This window comes from Cervus elaphus, chromosome 22 (genome assembly GCF_910594005.1).
Source record: "Cervus elaphus chromosome 22, mCerEla1.1, whole genome shotgun sequence".
Lineage (NCBI taxonomy): Eukaryota > Metazoa > Chordata > Mammalia > Artiodactyla > Cervidae > Cervus > Cervus elaphus.
Genome location: NC_057836.1, coordinates 51,754,895 through 51,775,600, shown reverse-complemented (window position 1 = coordinate 51,775,600; position 20,706 = coordinate 51,754,895). Strand labels below are relative to the sequence as shown.

At 46.7% G+C, this 20,706-nt stretch overlaps 1 protein-coding gene across 2 annotated transcripts in view; it reads left to right on the top strand.

Annotated features, from left to right (window-relative positions):
• The window catches only part of STAB2 (stabilin 2), a 174,634-nt gene that overhangs the window by 131,192 nt on the left and 22,736 nt on the right, over positions 1-20,706 (top strand). For both annotated transcript variants that reach the window (XM_043880899.1, XM_043880898.1), the window contains 12 exons: positions 292-375; positions 872-1,018; positions 2,271-2,411; positions 3,813-3,872; positions 5,194-5,370; positions 6,957-7,046; positions 9,713-9,859; positions 11,274-11,330; positions 12,620-12,746; positions 14,676-14,825; positions 16,517-16,621; positions 19,143-19,250. In XM_043880899.1, coding sequence (XP_043736834.1) covers positions 292-375; positions 872-1,018; positions 2,271-2,411; positions 3,813-3,872; positions 5,194-5,370; positions 6,957-7,046; positions 9,713-9,859; positions 11,274-11,330; positions 12,620-12,746; positions 14,676-14,825; positions 16,517-16,621; positions 19,143-19,250 — 1,393 coding nt within the window. The remainder of the gene's footprint in view (positions 1-291; positions 376-871; positions 1,019-2,270; positions 2,412-3,812; positions 3,873-5,193; positions 5,371-6,956; positions 7,047-9,712; positions 9,860-11,273; positions 11,331-12,619; positions 12,747-14,675; positions 14,826-16,516; positions 16,622-19,142; positions 19,251-20,706) is intronic.

Sequence of the window (20,706 nt, the reverse complement as noted above, 5' to 3'; positions counted from 1 at the left end):
TCCTTCTATAACCAGATAAAAATAAATACTATTTCCATGTCTAAGGAAGTGGGTGATTCTGAATCTAAGGCTAAATGAAACACGAGTCTCCCCATTCGGTTTTTCTCTCCCCTCTGCCATCGTGTACTCTCTCTCTGTTATTTGTCTGAGCCCCTGCCTTTACTTATGTTAGGTATTGGGTTGGCCAAAGAGTTCGTTTGGGTTTTCCCATACGATGGTATAGAAAAGCTTGAATGAACTTTTGGGCCAACCCGATACATGGCGTGTGGCCCCCACCTGTCTTCCCCACAGGAACATTCTGTGCGAGACCTGGTTGGCCCTGGCCCCTTCACCATCCTGGCACCTTTATCTGCAGCCTTTGACGAGGAACCCCAGGTAAGCATGAAGCTAGAGGCAGGTAGGTGGAAGAGCTTTGGGACTGGAACAGTCTTTGGGCATCACCCTGGAACCAACACGAAAGACATTTCTAAACAGATTTAGAATCAGCTGGTGGTAACCAGCAATGAAAGGGGTTGCCTATCAGTGTGGGAACCCCCATCAGGAGAAGCATTCAAGTGGATTTGGGGTCACCACTACCAGAGACTTCTAGAGGACATTCCTAAATAGGGTAGGATGTTGGGAAAGACCAACCATTCTTAAATAATTTAAACCCTGATAGACACCCCTCCAAAAAAAAAAAAGGAATGCTAGATTAATGGGATATAAATAGGTTCTTTTCTTGCAGAATTTATCAGAGCCTTTACTGTCTAACATTCACTTGGACTCTTCATGCTGGATTATCCATTAATATATAATAATGTAGCAAGCATTTATTGAATGTTTCCAACCAGAGGGCTCCTAGCTCTGGCTGGAACCCTCGGATCTATTGCAGATTAAGGACTGGGACAAAGGGGGCCTGATGCCCCAGATTCTTCGGTATCACGTGATCGCCTGCCACCAGCTGCTTCTGGAAAACCTGAAATTGACCCCAAATGCTACTTCCCTCCAAGGGGAGTCACTTGTCATCTCCGTGTCTCAGGTAGGAGAAGCCACTTAAGGAAGGCGCTCATTTTCCTTGGGCCCTCTCTCTTTCCTCTTCCTTAGCGCAATAAGAGTAATAATAATAATAACAACAATAATAACAACTAACGCATGTGGCAATGACTGCTATATGCCAGCTACTATCCTAAGTATCGATGTGTGTGTGATAAGTCACTTCAGTCATGTCCGACTCTTCGAGACACATGGATTGTAACCTGCCAGACTCCTCTGTCCATGAGATTTTCCAGGCAGCAGTACTGGAGTGGGTTGCCATGCCTTCCGCCAGGGGATTTTCCCACCCAAGAATCAAACCTGTGTCTCCTGCCTTGCAGGCGGATTCTTTATCACTAAGCCACTGGGGATGTGTACTAACTGATTTAATCCTCAGAATCCCATAATGTAGATATTATTATTTTCCTCAATTAAAAAATTAGGAAACTGAACTCAGGTTAAGTAACTTTTCCAAGGTCACACAGCAAGTAAATATTAATATTAGAGCTGGAATTGAAACTCAGAGGCAAGGCAGCTTCAGGTGGTCAAGAGAACTGCTTTCAGCAGAAACTGGGGAGGGATGAAAGCTTTTGTTCAAAGCCTTGACCATGCTGATGCCTTCCCTCACCACAAAAAGGAATGGCTATGGAATTCATGACAAAGGGGAAAATTATGTGGTGGGGTCAGAAGGGGGGTTGCTAGAGAAGACATGTGAAAGAGAAGCCAGTTTTGATCAGCTTATTATTTCATACTGGAGAATCGCAATGAAATAATTGTTTTGGTTAATTGTTCAGTTGCTAAATTGTGTCTGACTCCTTGCAACCCCATGGATTGCAGCACGCCAGGCTTCCCTGTCCTTCACTATCTCCCAGAGTTTGCTCAGACTCATGTCCATTGAGTCGGTGATGCCATCCAACCATCTCATCCCCTGTCGCCCACTTCTCTTCCTGTCCTCCATCTTTCCCAGCATCAGGGTCTTTTCCAATGAGTTGGCTCTTTGCATCAGGTGGCCAAAGTATTGGAGATTATTTGCTATTAACCTCTCCAGGTGAAAATTACATTCTTGACTCAGATTTTTTAATAATCATAATTAGACATATGCTTAAGTAATTTGGATCTTCAGATTTTGCTCACAGCTCTACTTGAACTTACACCTTCATGATGATTTAATATGTTCACAGAATATTTTGGAAGACGTAATTTTGTGTCTATTTCTCTTTGTACTCATTTCCTCTTTTTTCTTTTCTGGTTGATTTCAGGACACGGTGTTGGTAAATAATAAAGCCAGGATCATATCCAGTGATATCATCTGTACAAATGGAGTCATCCACGTCATAGACAAACTGCTGTCTCCCCAAAACTTGCTTATCACCCCTAAAGATGCCTCTGGAATGATTCTGGTGGGTGAACTCACTGTCAGACTCTCAGCACGGAGTGCCTCACAAGATATAATTTATTCTCTCAATTCTGCTTTTGAAGCATTGTTCAAGACAGCTAAATTTTGCTGCTTCATTCTCAAGTTACTATTAAAAACCTCATTGGCGCTTCCCTGGCGGTTTAGTGGTTAAGACTCCGCACTTTCACAGCAGGAGGTGCTGGTTTCGATCCCTAGTCAGAGAAATAAGATCCCACAAGACACATGGCACGCTACCCGCCAAAAACAAAACCTCATAAATACTATTTTGGCCTGCATGCTAAGTTCCTTCCGTCGTATCCAAGTCTTTGCGACCCCATGGACTGCAGCCTGCCAGGCTCCTCTGTCCATGGGAGTCTCCAGGCAAGAATTCTGGAGTGGGTTGCCATGCCCTCCTCCAGGGGATCTTCTCAAACCAGGAATCGAGCCTGAGTCTCTTATGTCTCCGGCATTGGCAGGCAGGTTCTTTACCAGTAGAGTCACCTGAGAAGCACATAAGAAATACTATTCCTAGTAAGGAGTAAATAGGTGAAAGTCTATTTTAAATAGTTGAGTGGATTTTGTATATTACTGTCTAGTTTCCACAAGGGGAGGGTGTGCATAGATTTGGAAGATGGAGAAATTACATAGATGGATGATAACGATGATGAGAGAGATGATAGATAAATAGATGATCCACAGGTAGGTAGGCATGTAGGTAGATAGACAGATAGACGGACAGATATCATTAAAACTAAACCAGGAGTAAAACATCTTCTCAATGGACAGAAAAGACACTTTCAACTTTTTTGTTACTTATTCGTGTTGGGTTCTTCACTGCAGACAGCCGAATCCACTGTATCTCATTTAAATAAAAAGGAGCTTCTAAAGATGTTAAGTATATCACCAAATCTCTTGGAACGCAAGAGAGCGTAATTCAGACACTACACAGCTGGGGACAAAGCAGCCGGGGACACTTGTGAGGAGAGGACCCCTGACTCCCCCACAGGGCTTTCGGAACCAGCTCTGCCCATGCCCTCTGTCTCCAGCCCCATCGCTAGGATGCAAGAGCCTGCACACCAGATGCCTCCAGCCCTGTGGCCATCAGAAGATCTCATATCCCTGCTAGCAGCCACCACCTCCTCATGTCGTGTCTTTCTACCTATAAGTTTTGCACAAGCACTTCTGCTTGGGGGATCCCACGTCACATGTGGGACTCTAGCCTGCGGGGCAGTCTGGGAAAATGTAGTGCTTAGCCATGCAGCCCCTGGGATACAGAAAGGCAGGCGTACAACCTACAGAGCCTTCTATGTTATCTTCCCCTCATTTTATTCATTTGAGCTTTTGTTAAAGTGCTTTGTGAACTGTCCGAATAAAAGTTTCATTCCCATTCTTACTATCTCTGCAGCAAAATCTTACGACAGTGGCCATGAACCACGGCTACGGCAAATTTATCAACTTGATTCAGGTAAAAGCCTAGGAGAAAAGTTGCCTTGGGGGATGTGACCTGTCTAAAGAGGTTTGGTTTGTGGAGAGTTGTTTGTTTGTTGTATAGTTTTTGTTTGCGGCACTAGCCAGCTATTGTGGGGTTTTAAGGAAGTCTAATGTTCTGGAGAGCAAAGTCATACTCTGCCACTCCATCTCCCAAATGTTTCCTAGCTGAGTTAGAAGTTAAAGTATTTGAGGCTAGAGTGAGGGAAAGGAATTAGGATATGCCCATTCCTAACACAGGCGCTTCATGTCTGGAATGATCACCCCCTTTACTGAGATGGGGAAGCTGAGAGGCAAAGATGGGAAATCTCTGCCTGTTAGACAGGCAGAAATTACATTTCAAACTGCATTTTTCTGACTTCAGAGACAAGTCCCACGCATTGTATAGAGAAACGTCTTGTTCAAAGATTTCAGAGAATATCAGGAAGGAGCAGGTTCTCCCATGACCTCACCTCCACCACCTACCCCAGCAGTCCCAGGAGGTCTCTGAGAACCCTGGGGTCCCCATAGCACAGACTACAAACCTCTGTGCAGACCAGCAATTTCCAAAGGGGTCTGGGGCTTGGACTCTCTGGGGAGCTTTTTAGGAAAGGAGATTGGAAGGTGCTCATGGTAAGAACCTCCAGTGGCGTGACAGACCTGTGTCTGTGCCCACCCACCCACTCCCCAAACCTTCTAGCGCCCCCACACCTGGGCTTTAGTCTGCTTGAACACAAGCTTTTATAGCAAGTGAAAAGTCTCTCTGGGTCTCAAAAAGAGGCAATAATAAAGCTTACTTCATAGGGTCATTGGGAAAACTACAAGAATAAAATGTATATGATGCACTCCTGTTATAGAAGATTCTCAAAATGATTCTTTGCCAGTCACCTGGCAATTTCTTTTTTGAGTCTATGTGATCTAGAAATCCTCTAAATACACACAAGTATCTCAATATTGTATAGGTTTCACATTTTTAAAGGAAATACAGGAAAAGTGCTAAGTGGGTCTTCCAGAAATTAAAACGTTGGGACGAGAGGAGTGGCCAAAAAGAGTCTTGCTAAAGTGTGTTTCCCTATTAACAAAGCCCAGAGTTGGCCTTTCTGTTTTACTTTCTAAGAAAATGAGAGTCAGAATGATGGGAGTGTGAAGAAAGCCTCCAGTTTCAGGCTGAATCTCGCTTACACCAGCCAGAGGCCTGAGAAGCCCCGTGGCGGGCACAGAGAAGGTACAGGCTGGCTTTTGCTCTGGCCCTTGGGTACCAGAGCTAGTGCTTCTTGGCTGGGCTTTGGGGCGCACCTGACCAGCTCCTTGTGATTCAGGACTCCGGCTTGCTGAGCGTCATCACAGACCCCATCCACACCCCAGTCACACTTTTCTGGCCCAGCGACCGAACCCTCCAAGCCCTGCCCCGTGAACAACAGGATTTCCTGTTCAACCAAGGCAACGAGGACAAGCTGAAGGAGTGCTTGAAGTTCCACGTGATCCGGGACGCCAAGGTATTCTGTTTTCACACAGACGGGCATGGCACGGCTGTCCTCGGGGTGATCAAATCCAGGAGTTGTCTTTACCTCTCACTCTCCATGGTGTGGGGAGGTCTGAGCATCCCCTGCCCACGCTGTGTCCTCCTCTGACTGGCTGTGGGGAACTGACCACAAGAGCATAGCTCATCTGGTTCTGTTTCTCTGCGCCATTGTTTTATTTCCCCTAACTTTAGCCAATAGTCAAAAGCATCCTTCCCCTCTTCTACTGAAGACCAGCTCCCTCCCTTCCCTAGTCCCCAAGGCCAAGTGTCTCTTGACGACAGTTCCCACATTTCTCCCAAATAGACTCTTTCTCCCCCAATTCCAGAGTTTCTAGGCAAAGGATGGATTCATCCAGCTGTGACCAGTTGTTGGCACGTGTACCGATCGACTGCGATTAGGGAAGCAGGCTCTTGTAGGAACATGGCAGCTCTTGCTAAACCCCTGTCCCTCTGAATCCTCCACCAGGACCCTGCTTCCCCCCAGGAGTGAGGCATCGAATCCAGGAGCCCGCTGCCCTCACTTCGGTTAATTTTCAGGACCTGTGTTAGTTTTCTAGGCTTCCATAACCAATGACCGCAAACTGGGTGACTTGAAACAGTAGAAATAAGTCCCCTCAGAGTTCTGGGAACCGGAAGTCTGAGATCAAGGTGTTGACAAGGTTGTTCCTGCTGGAACTCCTGAGGGAGAGGCTTTCCCCTGCTTTCTTCCTGGCTTCTGGGGGTGTCCAGACATCCTTGGCATCCCAGGCTTGTAGCTGCATCCCTCCAGTCTCTGCTTCTGTCGTCACATGGCTGGCTGGCCTCCCCCTGTGCGTTTCTGTGTCTTCACTTGGCACTCTCCTCTTCTCTCTTCTTCTTAAGATGACACCAGTCTTTTTGGATTAAGAGCCCACTCTACTCTGGTATGGGCTTCCCTGCTGGCTCAGACATTAAAGAGTCTGCCTCTAGTGTAGGAGATCTGGGTTCAACCCCTGGATCAGGAAGATCCCCTGGAGCAGGGAATTGCTACCCACTCCAGTATTCTTGCCTGGAGAATTCCAGGGACATATAAGCCCAGCCGGTTACAGTCCATGGGGCCGCAGAGAGTCAGACATGACTGAGTGACTAACACTCTCATACTCTGATGTGACCTCATCTCAACCAATTACATCTGCAATGATCTCATTTCCAAGGAAGCTCACATTCTGAGGTAATGGGGACCTAGACTTCAGTGAAACTTTTGCGGGGTCACAACTCAACCCATCACAGTGGCCTGTTGCAATTTCCCTAACCCTGGTCTGCTGCAGGCTTCATGCAGCAACACAGCATCTTCCGTGGACTCCTGAGCATAGAAGGGGAAGGAAGGGTGACTGAGACACGCTGGAGGAGACTTTCCTACAGAGAAAAAGTCCAACTTCCTAGAGAATCCATACTTATTCTTCCGCTTGATTCTATCTACTGTCATTTTGAAGCTGGAATTATTAGAACTCAGAAAAATCTTGTATCTAAATTTGGTTTGTTAGCAAAGCTCCTTCTTCAACCCAGATTCAGGGTATTAATGTGATCCCATCACTCCTGCAGGTCTTGGCAGTGGATCTCCCCAAATCTGCTACCTGGAAGACCCTGCAAGGTTCTGAGCTGAGTGTGAAGTGTGGAGCTGGCAGTGACATCGTGAGTATTGTCACCCAGAGCAGGGGCGGGGGCAGAGAATGCATGCCTCAACCATTGCCACTTCCAGGAGATATTTCCTTTTTTCCCACATTGGCAGTAAGTTCTTTCTTTCACTGCTTTCATGACTGTATCCCCTGAATAAGTGAATATGAAAACCCTGATAAATCCTGGCCAGCCCAAGCCCTCACCAGGTGTCAAGGAGCCCCCCTTACACTTGTAGAAAGTAGCTTCTGGTTGATTTTTCAGAAGATTTATTTTCCGGTGTGAGACACTTTGCTGAAACAAGAAAGAACACTGTCATTCCTTTCCCTTCCTTCCTGGCCCCTCTCCAGCCTCCTCTCCAGCCCTGTCTTGGCACTCAGAGCCAGCTCTGGGCTATATCTACTTAGATCAGCAAACAGAGAGAAAATTTGCAATTTTCACCTTCTTTGGCTAGTTCCTGACAATATTACCTTCCTGTAATTCCACATGATAAGTAGATTTGGTGGGTAATAGTAGCTACATGCTGTATCTTATATTTAATGGAAAATGACAGTGGCTTAAATATATAAGGGTTTAGCCCTCTTTAAAAAAAAAAAACAAGTAGCCAATCCTGAGCTAGTATGATAGCTCACTGAGGGAGCTCCTTCCATCTTTCTGCTCTGTAGCATGTATTTCTAGCCTCACAGTCACCTCAAGGTCCAACATGACTGCTGGAGGTCCAGCCATCACATTTACTTTCCAGGCAGGAGAAAGTGAAAAAGCAATTTACCTCCAAACTGAGTTGGTTACCTTCAAGGAGCCTTCAGAGAAGTCTCAGACACCATTTTGTTTACATCTTCTGACAAGCAAGAATCCCTCTTGATGATTGGATTGGAATGGCATTAAATTTGTTCCTGAATCCAAATAGTGTTAACATCTTTACATCCCAACTTCTGGAAAGTTATCCCAATATACTTATACTTGAGATCAGCTACACTATCTCCATAGAAACTGGGCACTTATCAAAGGAAGAATGTCAGCTGTTCATCCTGAGTGCCTGGAGAAGGCAATGGCACCCCTCTCCAGTACCCTCGCCTGGAAAATCCCATGGACGGAGGAGCCTGGTGGGCTGCAGTCCATGGGGTCGCTGCGAGTTGGACACAACTGAGCAACTTCACTTTCACTTTTTACTTTCATGCATTGGAGAAGGAAATGGCAACCCACTCCAGTGTTCTTGCCTGGAGAATCCCAGGGACGGGAGAGCCTGGTGGGCTGCCGTCTCTGGGGTTGCACAGAGTCGGACACGACTGAAGCGACTTAGCAGCAGCAGCATCCTGAGTGCTAATAAGGCTTTCAGAGCACCTTGTATTCAGAGTACCATTTAGTTAAACTCTATATGCAGTGTAATCATTAATCCTATCCACCTGGTGAAAACAGTTAAACCTCAGTGAAGTTTAGGGACTGGCTCATATAGTGCAAGAGTGAAAGTGCGGGGATTCAACTACAGTTTTCTAGTGTTCTTTCCACTGAATCACACTGTGTGCATCCTATCAAACACTACTGAGATTTCTTTTTCTTTTCATAGAACTTTCTAAAAGCATTTTGCTTCCTGTTGGGGGGCGGTGGGGAATATATCCATCAATTTACTAGCTGTGTGGACTTTAGGAAGGGATGCTCAAGGATTGTTGCAAGAATTAAACAAAACAATGTATCTAGAGCATAATTTTGACAATGTCTTGTTGTTCAGTCAATAAGTTGTGTGATTCTTTGAGATCCCATGGACTGCAGCACATTAGGCTCCTCTATCCTTCACTATTTCCCGGATTTTGCTCAAACTCATGTCCATTGAGTCAATGATGCCATCCAACCATCTCATCCTCTGTTGCCCCCTTCTCCTGCCCTCAGTCTTTCCCAGCATCAGGGTATTTTCCAATGAGTTGGCTCTTTGCATCAGGTGGCCAAAGTATTAGAGCTTCAGCATCAGTCCTTCTCATGAATGTTCAGGGTTGATTTCCTTTAGGATTGATTGGTTTGATCCCCTTGCTGTCCAAGGAACTCTCAAGAATCTTCTCCAGCACCACAATTCAAAAGCATCAATGCCTACTGCATGTGAAAAAGAAGTTGCTATCATTATAAGGTTAAAGCTTGTCACTGTACATTTTGGAAAGGAAGTGGTACCATAGTTTTGCTAGGTGCTGGCATTAGATAAGAAAGCTGGGTAACTGCCCATGAAGTGGCCGTGTCAACCAGGTTTGTCATGAACCAGGGTCAGGCCACATCTGCCCCACCTTGTCACCCCCACCACCACCATCCGTACTTTGATGGAGCAGTATTGCCGAATGGCCAGGAGTGGGGGGCTGAGGCTGCCAACCTGGGCATGAATACCCACACCACCACTTACTGATCGTGTGACTTTGGTGAGTTACCTAACCACTCACTGCCTCAGTTTCCTCATCTGTAAATGGGAATACCAGCAACAGTAGCCACATCCTCGGGTGGCCGTGAGGATTGAAGGAACTCGCATAGGTAAAGCACAAAGAACAGTACTTGGATATAATACATTCCAAGCATTTGTGATGTAGACGTTGATATCAATACATATCAGTTCTTCTGCCTCTGGTAGGTTCTGGCCACACTCCATGGCCTGAGAAGCGGAGAAGTCTGAGGACCACTGACTGTTCACCCTCTCTCTCCCTGTCTCACAGGGTGACCTCTTCCTGAACAGCCAAACGTGCAGAATTGTGCAGCGGGAGCTCTTGTTTGACGTGGGTGTGGCCTACGGTATCGACTGTCTGCTGATTGACCCCACCCTGGGGGGCCGTTGCGACACTTTTACCACCTTCGATGTCTCGGTCAGTCCTGAAAACACTACTGTAGAAAGTGACCCCTGGGCCAACAAACAGCCCTTGTGACCTCGCGTGGACCTGCTGTGAAGACTCAGAGGGCTGGTCCCCAGCGAACGCGGGAACCAGGGGATCAGGAGGCCACAGGACAGGGCTTTTCAGATTCACCATCAACAAGCATCTGCTCAGTCCTGTGCAGGCCTTGCCCATTCTCATTCATCCCCCACCTAGTCACCCCCTCACCATGAAGCGAGCAGCTGTTGGGGACCAATTGGATGCCCTGTTCTGCCAATCATTTTCAAACCCAGTCATCCACTCAGTCACTCACTTATCCGTTCAGCAAGCAGTTTTCGAGCCTCTGCCAGAATAAGCCATGTGAAACTGCCATGTTTGACAGAGTATGACTACAAAAATGGCCATGTCATATGGTTCGATCTAATATATGCTGCCCATACTTCCATTCACTTGCTCATGCACTAGCAGTGATTGAGCCTGTCCTGGGCCCTGCACTGTGTGAGGCACACATGCATTTCACACTCGTTCATCCGTCCGGTACCGTTTACTGAGTATGATCTTTGAGCCTACTGTTTGGCTCAGTGCCCATCTTACCCCTATCCAATAATAGAAGTAAAGTAAAAGTAAAGTCGCTCAGTCGTGTCTGCCTCTTTGAGACCCCATGGACTGTAGCCTACCAGGCCCCTCTGTCCATGGGATTTTCCAGGCAAGAGTACTGGTGGAATGGGTTGCCATTTCCTTCTCCAAATAATAGAAGTAGTGATCATCAACTCCCTTATGTCAATTTGGAAATTGAGTCTCAAAGAGATGAAGTGACTTAAATGGCAAAGTCTGTGACCAGTTGATTTCTGGTCACAGGTGACTTATAGGCATTCGATAAATATCTAAATTACTCGAATACCAATCATCCAAAGTAGGAGATGAAAAAACAGTTAACTTCTTAACTTCCAAAGTATATATACACACACATTTTTTTTTCAGTTAATCATTTTTCCTCACAAATCCCCTGAAAATCAATAGCAAGAATTAGTATCCCTATTTTATAGATTAGAAGACTAAGGATCAAAGAATGTGATTCGCAAAAATTTCACAGCTGATCTCTAAGGGAACTGACACTGTATTCACATTTCCCATGGCTGGTATACCATGTGCCGCGTGACCCTGCCCTGGTGCCCCTTCATCTAACGGGGAACTTACCACCTCAGAGAACTAAACCAAGGCGCTGAGACCCAAGACAGACCTTCAGAATTCTCTATGGCAAAATTGCAGTACATTTGTTTTTATATTCTTAATCATAGCCAGAATCTTAATCAAGATTAAGTTCCTAGTCAAATAGCATTAACCAAGGGCATTTGCTTGTGTTTCCCAATATTCTGGATTTTTAAGTCTTTCTTTTCTTGCATACTAGGGGAATTGTGGAAACTGTTTCTATACTCCCAGTTGCCCCAAGTGGACCAAACCAAAGGTAACTATGAACACAATGATAATGTTTGGAGAGTGAGAGGTTTGTTTCTTTATTAAACCCAAGTTTCCTTATAGGTATGGGTGTGTGTGCATCTGTGTGCATCTGTGGGTGTGTTATAACTGCGTGTAACTAGTTCATGTCTTTCTTTCAACAATCAGGCCACTGGGATGAGAGGTGAACATTCTTAGCCCAGGAAAACTGTCAGCCCACTTTTAAAATCTAGAAGAGTCATAGGATTAAAGACCTAGAAGGGGTTACAAAAATAATGCTAATTATAAAAATAATAGTTGCCTTTAGTTGGTTGCTGCTCATGTCCCTGGCTCTGTGTTGGACTCTTTATTTTGACATTATCCTCTATTCCCATTATAATACAGGAAAATACATTACTACAATTTACGACAAATGAGTCTCAGAGAGGGTAAGCAATCAGCCCAAGACCACACAGCTATAAGGAACAAAGCTAGGATTACAGCCTAGAATACAATGTAAGAGTAATGGTTAAGGCAATGAAATTCGGAGTCCACAGTTATGGGGTCAAATTCCAGTGGGTAGTCTTTGACAAGTAACTTAATCTATATGTTTTTGCCCCTGCACAATGGAGCTAATAATAGTTCTGTGTATGATTATTAGGAAAAGTAAGTTTTCAAATGTGGGTATAGAGCCTGGCACAGAGTAAGTACTAGTTAAATACTGGTTTAAGCACTTACTCCGAAGTCAAGCTCTTTCTACCCTACTAGTAACCCCTCTAACAGAAACACCTCTACAAAAATGAACTGCAACCCCATTCCCTCTCTACTGATGATCTTGGGGGCACCCCTCTAACAGAAACACCTCTACAAAAATGAACTGCAACCCCATTCCCTCTCTACTGATGATCTTGGGGGCACCCCTCTAACAGAAACACCTCTACAAAAATGAACTGCAACCCCATTCCCTCTCTACTGATGATCTTGGGGGCTTGCCAGACCTCTCTCCTGATAGAAAGCTACTTCTTTCCACCCCACTTCTTCCCCAGGTAAACTCATCTTTTGCAAACAGCTCTAAAGGCCCCCAAGTCCTTCTTCTTAAAGTGGGGTGAAATCTTTCCGTGGACTCCACCTCTGCCCCCTCCCCATTCATTTGCCTCTCTGTGCCCCTAAGAAAAGAATTCCCTGCACAGGGCTCTTGGCCATTTGAGTCCTATTTTCAACTTGGGCAGTACCTAGGATCCTCCACTGGGGGCAGACTAGAGCCCAAGAGCCCAAGGACAGGGATGGAATGTGGAGGGATGGTTCGATCTCTTCCTTTAGGGCCAGAAGCAGAAGTGTCTGTATGACTTGCCCTTCAAGAAGAACCTGGAAGGCTGCAAACAACTTTGCACTCTGGTGATACAGCTCCCCAAGTGCTGCAAGGGCTACTTCTGGCCAGACTGTCAGGGTGAGGGTGCCTCTTATTTTCTTGTGATTTTGAAATGATTGTACAATCACTGTGGAGCATTTGAAAGTACCAGAAGTATAAAGTTTAAGGTGGCGGTGGGGAAGCAGGGGAGTATATTGTTCTTAATGATTCTACTAAGAAAAGATCCAAAAGCAATTATTCTGAAGAGTTATGTAGCTTTCCTTTTTTCCTTTTCATATCCAGTTTTTACAGAGCTGAGATTCTGCTGTGCAAAGATTGTAAATCATGTGTTTTCTGCTTAATGTTATAGAATAAGACATTTCCCATGGTGCTAGCAACACTATATTTTACTTTTGAGATGATACTGATTGTAGTCTATGATACTGATAAGCACACTAGTTTAACTGCATCTAAGGACATCCACCTTGGCAGGGTGTTATATTAATGTAGTATGTGTGGGCCATTATTTCCTGAAAACTCTCCTGTTATAAGATGTATAACATCACCCTTCCTCCCTAACCTCACAACTTTTCAGGGAAGGGCTCCTGAAACCCCTGGGTCTAGATACAACTTCTAGCTAATAATGCAGCAGCAACAGCATAACAAATGGCATAGAACTTCCTGTCTGCCATGCACTGTTTTAAATTAGCACATTTATTGAGTGCTACTTCCCATACAGGGCTTCCCTGCTGGCTCAGTGGTAAAGAATCCTCCTGCCAGTGTAGGAGACGCAGGTTCGATCCCTGGGTCAGAAAGATCCCCTGGAGAAGGAAATGGCAATCCATTCCAGTATTCTTGCCTGGGAAATCCCATGAACGGAGGAGCCTGGCGGGCTACAGTCCAGTCCATCGGCTTAATGATGAAACAACAAAACAATTTCCCATATGTGGCAATACATCTGAACCTCTCAACAAACCCTAAGAAGCAGCTTCCATTGTCAGCCCATTTTACAGATGAGAAAATAGAGGTACAAATTGGATGAGAAGCAAGTCCAAGTTCCCCCATTGTGTCTCCAGGAGCCATGATTTTAGGTAAAATGGGCTTCCCTGGTGTCTCAGCGGTAAAGAGGCTCGGTCCCTGGGTGGGGAAAGATCCCTGGGAGAGGGAAATGGCAACCCATTCCAGTATTCTTGCCTAGAAAAATCCCATGGACAGAGGAGCCTGGCAGGCTACAGTCAATGGGGTCGCAAAGAGTTGGACTCGAGTTAGTGACTAAACCACCACCATACTCCATTTATCATCATCCAGTTGAGAAAATTCTGGGCTGAGAGTCCACACAATTACTCAACCTTCACTCCACTCTCCATCACTAAAGCATAGACCATTCACCAAAGTCAGTGCCATCCCTTATGTTTGTTCAGTGCTTTATATTTTCACATGCTGCCGATTACAGTATTTCATTTGATCCTCATAGTCACAACGTGGAATAGGGCAAGTGGGCATCGTCACCAGCCTCTAGAGCTAAGAGAACTGAAGCTCAGAGCAAGTTCATTATTCAGCCCAGACCAACAAACCCAGGTCTGAGTGTATTCTCAGTCACTTCAGTTGTGTCCAACTCTGCAACCCCATGGATTGTGTAGCACACCAGGCTCCCCTGTCCATGAGACTCTCCAGGCAAGAATACTGGAGTGGTTTGCCATTTCCTCCTCCAGGGGTCGTCCTGACCCAGGGATCAAACCCATGTCTCTTAAGTCTCCTGCATTGGCAGGTGGTTTCTTTACCAAATCCTGGCCTCCTGACCCCCAAATACAGTGTGCAGTTCAAAACATCACCCTTCCAGTCCTATAAGATACATTTAAACCATCAGGCAGTGACACTATATGGATGTGTCCCCGGGACAACAGACCTCCTGGGTTAATGGAGGAGAGAACCCACAGCTGAGGTCAGGTTAGCAGCACAATTACAAAGGCACTGAACTGCTCTGGGCCTGGGGAGACTGCTGAGTCACTGCTGTTTCATCTCTTCCAGCCTGCCCTGGAGGCCCAGACACCCCGTGTAATAACCGGGGCACCTGCCTGGATCCGTACTCGCCCAGCAGACAGTGTAAATGCAACAGCGGCTTCAACGGGACAGCATGTGAGCTGTGCTGGCCGGGGAGATTCGGGCCTGACTGTCAGCGTATGTGGCACCCCCTCCACTGAGCGTTCGCCTGTCATCAGGGGCGCGTGCGCCCTGCCCTGACGCATACCATCCACCTGAGTGAGAAGCATCCTTCCTCTTTTTCCCAGCCTCCCATTTGCCTGCTCTTTTTTCCTCCTTGGATATTTTCCCAATTTCCATCCACTGAAAGAACCTCATCCATAGAATTGAAATTCACATCCCCAGCAGCCACCCAGGCAAGCTGTAGCCAACCAAGGCTCATTCAGTCATTCGACCACCAGGTATATGCTGCGTCCTTACTCGTGTCAGTAGCTCACGTGTATGGAGTGCCTGCCGTGTGCATCTCATCCTCACAACAAGCCTTCGAAGTGGGAGCTATTATTCTCTCTCCTTAGCAGATGGAGAAGCTGAGGCACAAAGAGCCTAAGTGACTTGATCAAAAGCCAGGAATCATTCTAAATTGTAGGGGTACGGGGTGTGAGAAGGGGATAGCATCTCAGCTTTCAAGGAGTTACACTCAAAGGGAAGAAACAAAAATAACAGAAATAAAAATAGACATAAAGGTACAAAGAGAAAGAAGCAGGTGAAGGGGATCAAGAAAGAAAGGAAGTACTACTCCAGAAAACATCTCACGAAATCTTTGAGTAGAGACCTAGCAGAGATGAGGGGGCCAGGTGTGGGGATATCAATAGTAGCTCCGTCCACTCAGATTTCAGTGATGCTGGAAATGCTGTCTAGCTCTGCCATGAGGAAGCCACCAGCCATGTGTGGATATCGAGTACACAGAATCTGTGACTGAGGGGCTGATTTTTGTTTGTTTTAGTTAGTTTGTGTTTAAATAGCCACGTGTGATGACTGGCTGCCCTGTGGGACGGTGCAGACCAAAGGAATGGCTTTCTGGGAAGAGAGGCATGTGCAAAGGCCCTGAGGTAGGACAAGGTTCGGCATGCAAGGACCAGCTGAGCGGCCGAGGTAGCTGAGCAGGGTGGGCAAAGAAGAGAGAGAGGATGCGGAGATGGGCTCAGAAGGTCGCCAGGGGCCAGATAATATGGGAGCTTCTTGGCCAGAGACAGATCTTCAGCATCTTATCTAAGTGCGGTAGCGGCCAGTGAGGACTGTGAAGGGTGAGGGTGTCCTAAACAGAAAGGGCCACCCCAGCTGCCCTGTGCAGAGAGTACCATGGGGAAGCAGGAGCAAAAGAAGGGCCAGCTTTGGGGACGCTAATGCCCCAATCCAGGCGAGAGATGGCGGTGCCCTGGGCTAAGGCGTTGGTGCTGGAGTTGGTCAGAAGCAGAAGGAATGGGATGTTTCTTAAAGATTTGACTTTTAAATGGATTTCTGTTAGGAGGCCCTGATAAGGTTCCCTTCCCTTTCTGTTCTATTCCATACCCCACGACACCCTCTACTTCTGTAATTTACAACACTCAACATATTTATCATGACATGTTCAATAGCCCTATACCCCTAGACTGTAAGCTCCCTGAGAATAGGGACCTTATGTCTTATGTTTTCTGCTGTAACCTCATTGCCTGGTAGCCTGTGCCTCATGGTAGCCATTGAGTAAGTTATTTTTTGGAAGTTTGAATGAATGTGGATAAGCTCGGGGCCTCCCACACTGACCACACAGCCAGCCCACAGCCAGTGAGCTGACAGATTGGACTTCAGTCCCAGATCCCTGATGACTGACTATATTCCAACTTGCTCTACAGCTTGTGGCTGCTCGGACCATGGACAGTGTGACGACGGGATCACAGGCTCCGGGGAGTGCATCTGCGAGACGGGGTGGACGGGCCGCTTCTGTGACACGCAGACAGGTCTGTTGTGGGGGTGGTCGGCCGCCAGCAGCCCCACGCTGCAGCAGACCTTGCCAAGAGCAGTCGACTGAGGGTGGGGGTCTGAGCAACATCTGTAAAAAACAACTGAGCAGTTCACGTATCCATGAGGAAAAGCTGGCTATGTGGCCCCGGGATCAGATCTGGGGACCCGGAGGAAACTAGATGAAAAGACTTAACTCAAAGCCAGGAAACCAGCCTGCAGTCCTGTCAATCATGGAAGGACCCACCTCAAGCAAAGGACTATTGGGCAGGAGTGGTCCCTCAGGATCACTGCCCAGGTCTGGTTGTGTGTGGACATCGAGTTGGAGGGTTTCATGGAAAATACAGTATTCCGTGGAGGCTGGGATCTGACCCAGAACTCTTCTGCTTACTAGACAAATGGCCTCAGCAAAGCCACCCTCTCGGAATCTTGATATACTCGCCCGTAAACAGAGAGCCTCTTGCACAGCTTGTAGGAAGCATTATTGTGAGGGTCAGGGTCGTGGGTTTGGAACGCCAGTGCGTGTGGGCACTCAGGAACGGAAGCTGCCAGCATCATTGTCAGTTGCTGTCATCGTTGTCAGACCTCAATCCTTACTGAGCTGTCAGTTTTCTGAGTTCTCCCTTGCATGCTGAACCCTTTGTTCCAGTCAGAAGGTCTAAGGTGTGAAGGTTGATGATCAAGTTGTCACTTCATTGTCCCTGGGGGCAGAAGGGCATGACCGAGCTCTCCTTATGAGTAACAGCAACCCAAAGTGCCAGAATCCTGGCAGTCCTCATCACTTCAGTCCCTCCCCCTCCTCCTCCCCCTCCTTCCCTCCCTGCTTCTCCCCCTCCGCCTCCCCCTCCTTCTCTCCTAACCATCCCATGGCTTCAGGCTGCCTCTGGATACTGCAGCCCCTTTCAATCACCAAAGCCCCAGATTAGTGGTACCCTAAGAAGGCCCTTGAAATTCCGGATGTTCAAGCTAGATTTAGAAGAGACAGAGGAACCATAGTTAGAATTGCCAACATCCATTGCAGCATAGAAAAATAAGAGAATTCCAGAAAAATATCTACTTCTGCTTCATTGACCTCACTAATGCCTTTGACTGTGTGGATCACAACAAACTGGAAACTTCTTAAAGAGATGGGAATACCAGACTACCTTACCTGCCTCCTGAGAAATCTGTATGCAGGTCAGGAAGCAACAGTTAGAATCGGACATGGAACAATGGACTGGTTCCAAATCAGGAAAGGAGTAAATCAAGGCTGTATACTGTCACCCTGCTTATTTAACTTCTATGCAGAGTACATCAGGCAAAATGCTGGGCTGAATGAAGCACAAGCGGAATCAAAATTGCTGGGAGAAATATCAATAACCTCAGATACACAGATGATACAGCCTTATGGCAGAAAGCAAAGAAGAACTAAAGAGCCTCTTAATGGAGGTGAAAGAAGAGAGTGATAAAGTTGGTTTAAAACTTAACATTCAAAAGACGAAGATCATGGCATCCAGCCCTATCACTTCATGGCAAAGAAATGGGGTAACAATAGAAACAGTGAGAGACTTTATTTTCTTGGGCTCCAAAATCACTGCAGATGGCAACTGCAGCCATGAAATTAAAAGACGCTTGCTCCTTGGAAGAAAAGCCATGACCAACTTAGATAGCATGTTAAAAATCAGAGACATTACTTTGCCAACAAAGGTCTGTATTGTCAAAGCTGTGGTTTTTCCAGTAGTCATGTATGGATGTGAGAGTTGGACCATAAAGGAGGCTGAATGCTGAAGAATTGATGCCTCTGAACTGTGGTGTTGGAGAAGACTCTTGAGAGCCCCTTGGACTGCAAGGAGACCAAACCAGTCAGTCCTAAAGGAAATCAGTCCTGAATATTCATTGGAAGGACCGATGCTGGAGCTGAAGCTCCAATACTTTGGCCACCTGATGTGAAGAGCTGACTCACTGGAAAAGACGCTGATGCTGGGAAATATTGAAGGCAGGAGGAAAAGGTGGTGACAGAGGATGAGATGGTTGAATAGCATCACCCACTCAATAGATATGTGTTTAAGGAAACTCCAGGAGATAGTGAAGGACACGGAAGCCTGGCATGCTGCAGTCCCCGACATCACAGAGTCGGAAGCAGCAACAACAAAGAAGACCCTGGAATTTCTGCTCTAATTTAACCATCTCTTCTGGAACCCCATGCTCTCAGGGCCAAAGAGCTAGTCTGCAAAATTCATCCTTGATGGCAGACTTTGAGGTATAAAGTTTTCATTGGTTGCCCCTAAGGTTAACATCTTTGCATTCCAATCTGGATAACATGGCAGAAGTAAAGTCTTACTAGAAAAGAGTAATTCTGGAATCTCAGAATCCCAGGCTGGGAAGGCCCTTAGTAAATCACCCCATTACCCCCACCTTGCAGCTGTAAGGGGGCACCTTAGAAACACAGGGGCAGCCAGATGGCATCTTGGAAGATGCCTTAGCTGGATCCCAATGCCTCGCATCACAGTGGGAGATGAATTACCACTTCTTTCTTTGCAGCTTTGCCTCCCGTGTGCACGCCTCCTTGTTCTGCTCATGCTACCTGTAAGAACAACAACACATGCGAATGTAACCTGAACTATGAAGGAGACGGAATAACGTGCACAGGTGAGTCCCGTCTGTGCGTGGGTGGAATAGTGGCGGGGTGCAGGGGCGGAGCGGAGCTCAGTCGGGACCTGGGCCCCGTCCCAGCCCTTCTGCTTCCTGCTTGGGCCGCTTCAGCAACACCCACCCTCTCTGTGATGGGCTTGCTCATGCCTAACCTGCCCACTTCCCAGGCCATGACTTTGAACTTGCTTTGTAAACTGCAATGCACTTTGTTTTATGGTGTTTTTGTAACTTTACAAATAATCTGGTCTTATGTGAAAAAATTGAGAAAATATTCTATAGTATGTTAAGACAGTGCTTCCCTCAGCTCCAACTTAGCGACTAAACAACAATTTTCAAACAACAGTGAAACCTACATATAGTCTCACCACTCACTGAGAATCCCTTTGAACACAGCTATGTCTCTATCTCTAGTAGTTAGGATATAGGTTTAGCCACACGGAGATCCAAATAAACAGTGGCATAAACAAGGCAGATGTTTAGATATTTATTTTTATCTTGTTTAGTACTTTAGATGGAGGTATCCAGAGCTAATGTAGGGTTTCTCTCAGTCTGGGGCCCAGACTGCTTCTGTCTTGCTCTGCCATCGTTCACTCACCTGGCCTGAGATGGCCACACCAAAAGCACATCCCAGGAAGCAGAAGGAAAGAAAGTCGGGGCGGGGCTGGGGGGGGAGCAAACCTCATTCCCTTTAAGGACATACCTAGGGCTTCCCACGTGGCATGGCGCTAGTGGTAAAGAACCCATCTGCCAATGCAGAAGACACAGTTCAGCCCCCGGGTCAGGAAGATCCCCTGGAGGAGGAAATGGCAACCCATTCCAGTTTTCTTGCCTGGAGAATCTCATGGACAGGGGAGCTTGGTGGGCTCTAGTCCATGGGGTCGCAAAGAGCCAGACACAACTGAAGCAACTTAGCAGACACAGAAGTTGCTAAACTCCTGTCTGCTCCATCACATTGTCTAGAACCTCATTCTCTGTCACACCTGGGACAAAGGAGCCTGAGAAATGGAGTCTTCAGTTGGTCAACCATGAGCTAAGCTATAAATCTCAGATAGAAAAAGGAGACAGGAGATATTAGGGGAAAACTAGCAGTCTCAGTGGAGAAGGCAATGGCACCCCACTCCAGTACTCTTGCCTGGAAAATCCCATGGACAGAGGAGCCTGGTAGGCTGTGGTCCATGGGGTCGCTAAGAGTCGGACATGACTGAGCGACTTTACTTTCACTTTTCACTTCCATGCATTGGAGAAGGCAATGGCAACCCACTCCAGTATTCTTGCCTGGAGAATCCCAGGGACGGGGGAGCCTGGTGGGCTGCTGTCTATGGGGTCACACAGAGTCAGACACGACTGAAATGACTTAGTAGTAACAGCAGTCTCAGACACATGTACCTTCTGTTTTCATGAACCTTCATGAAAACATGAATGTGCCTTATTCATATAGGGACAGATGCTTTCT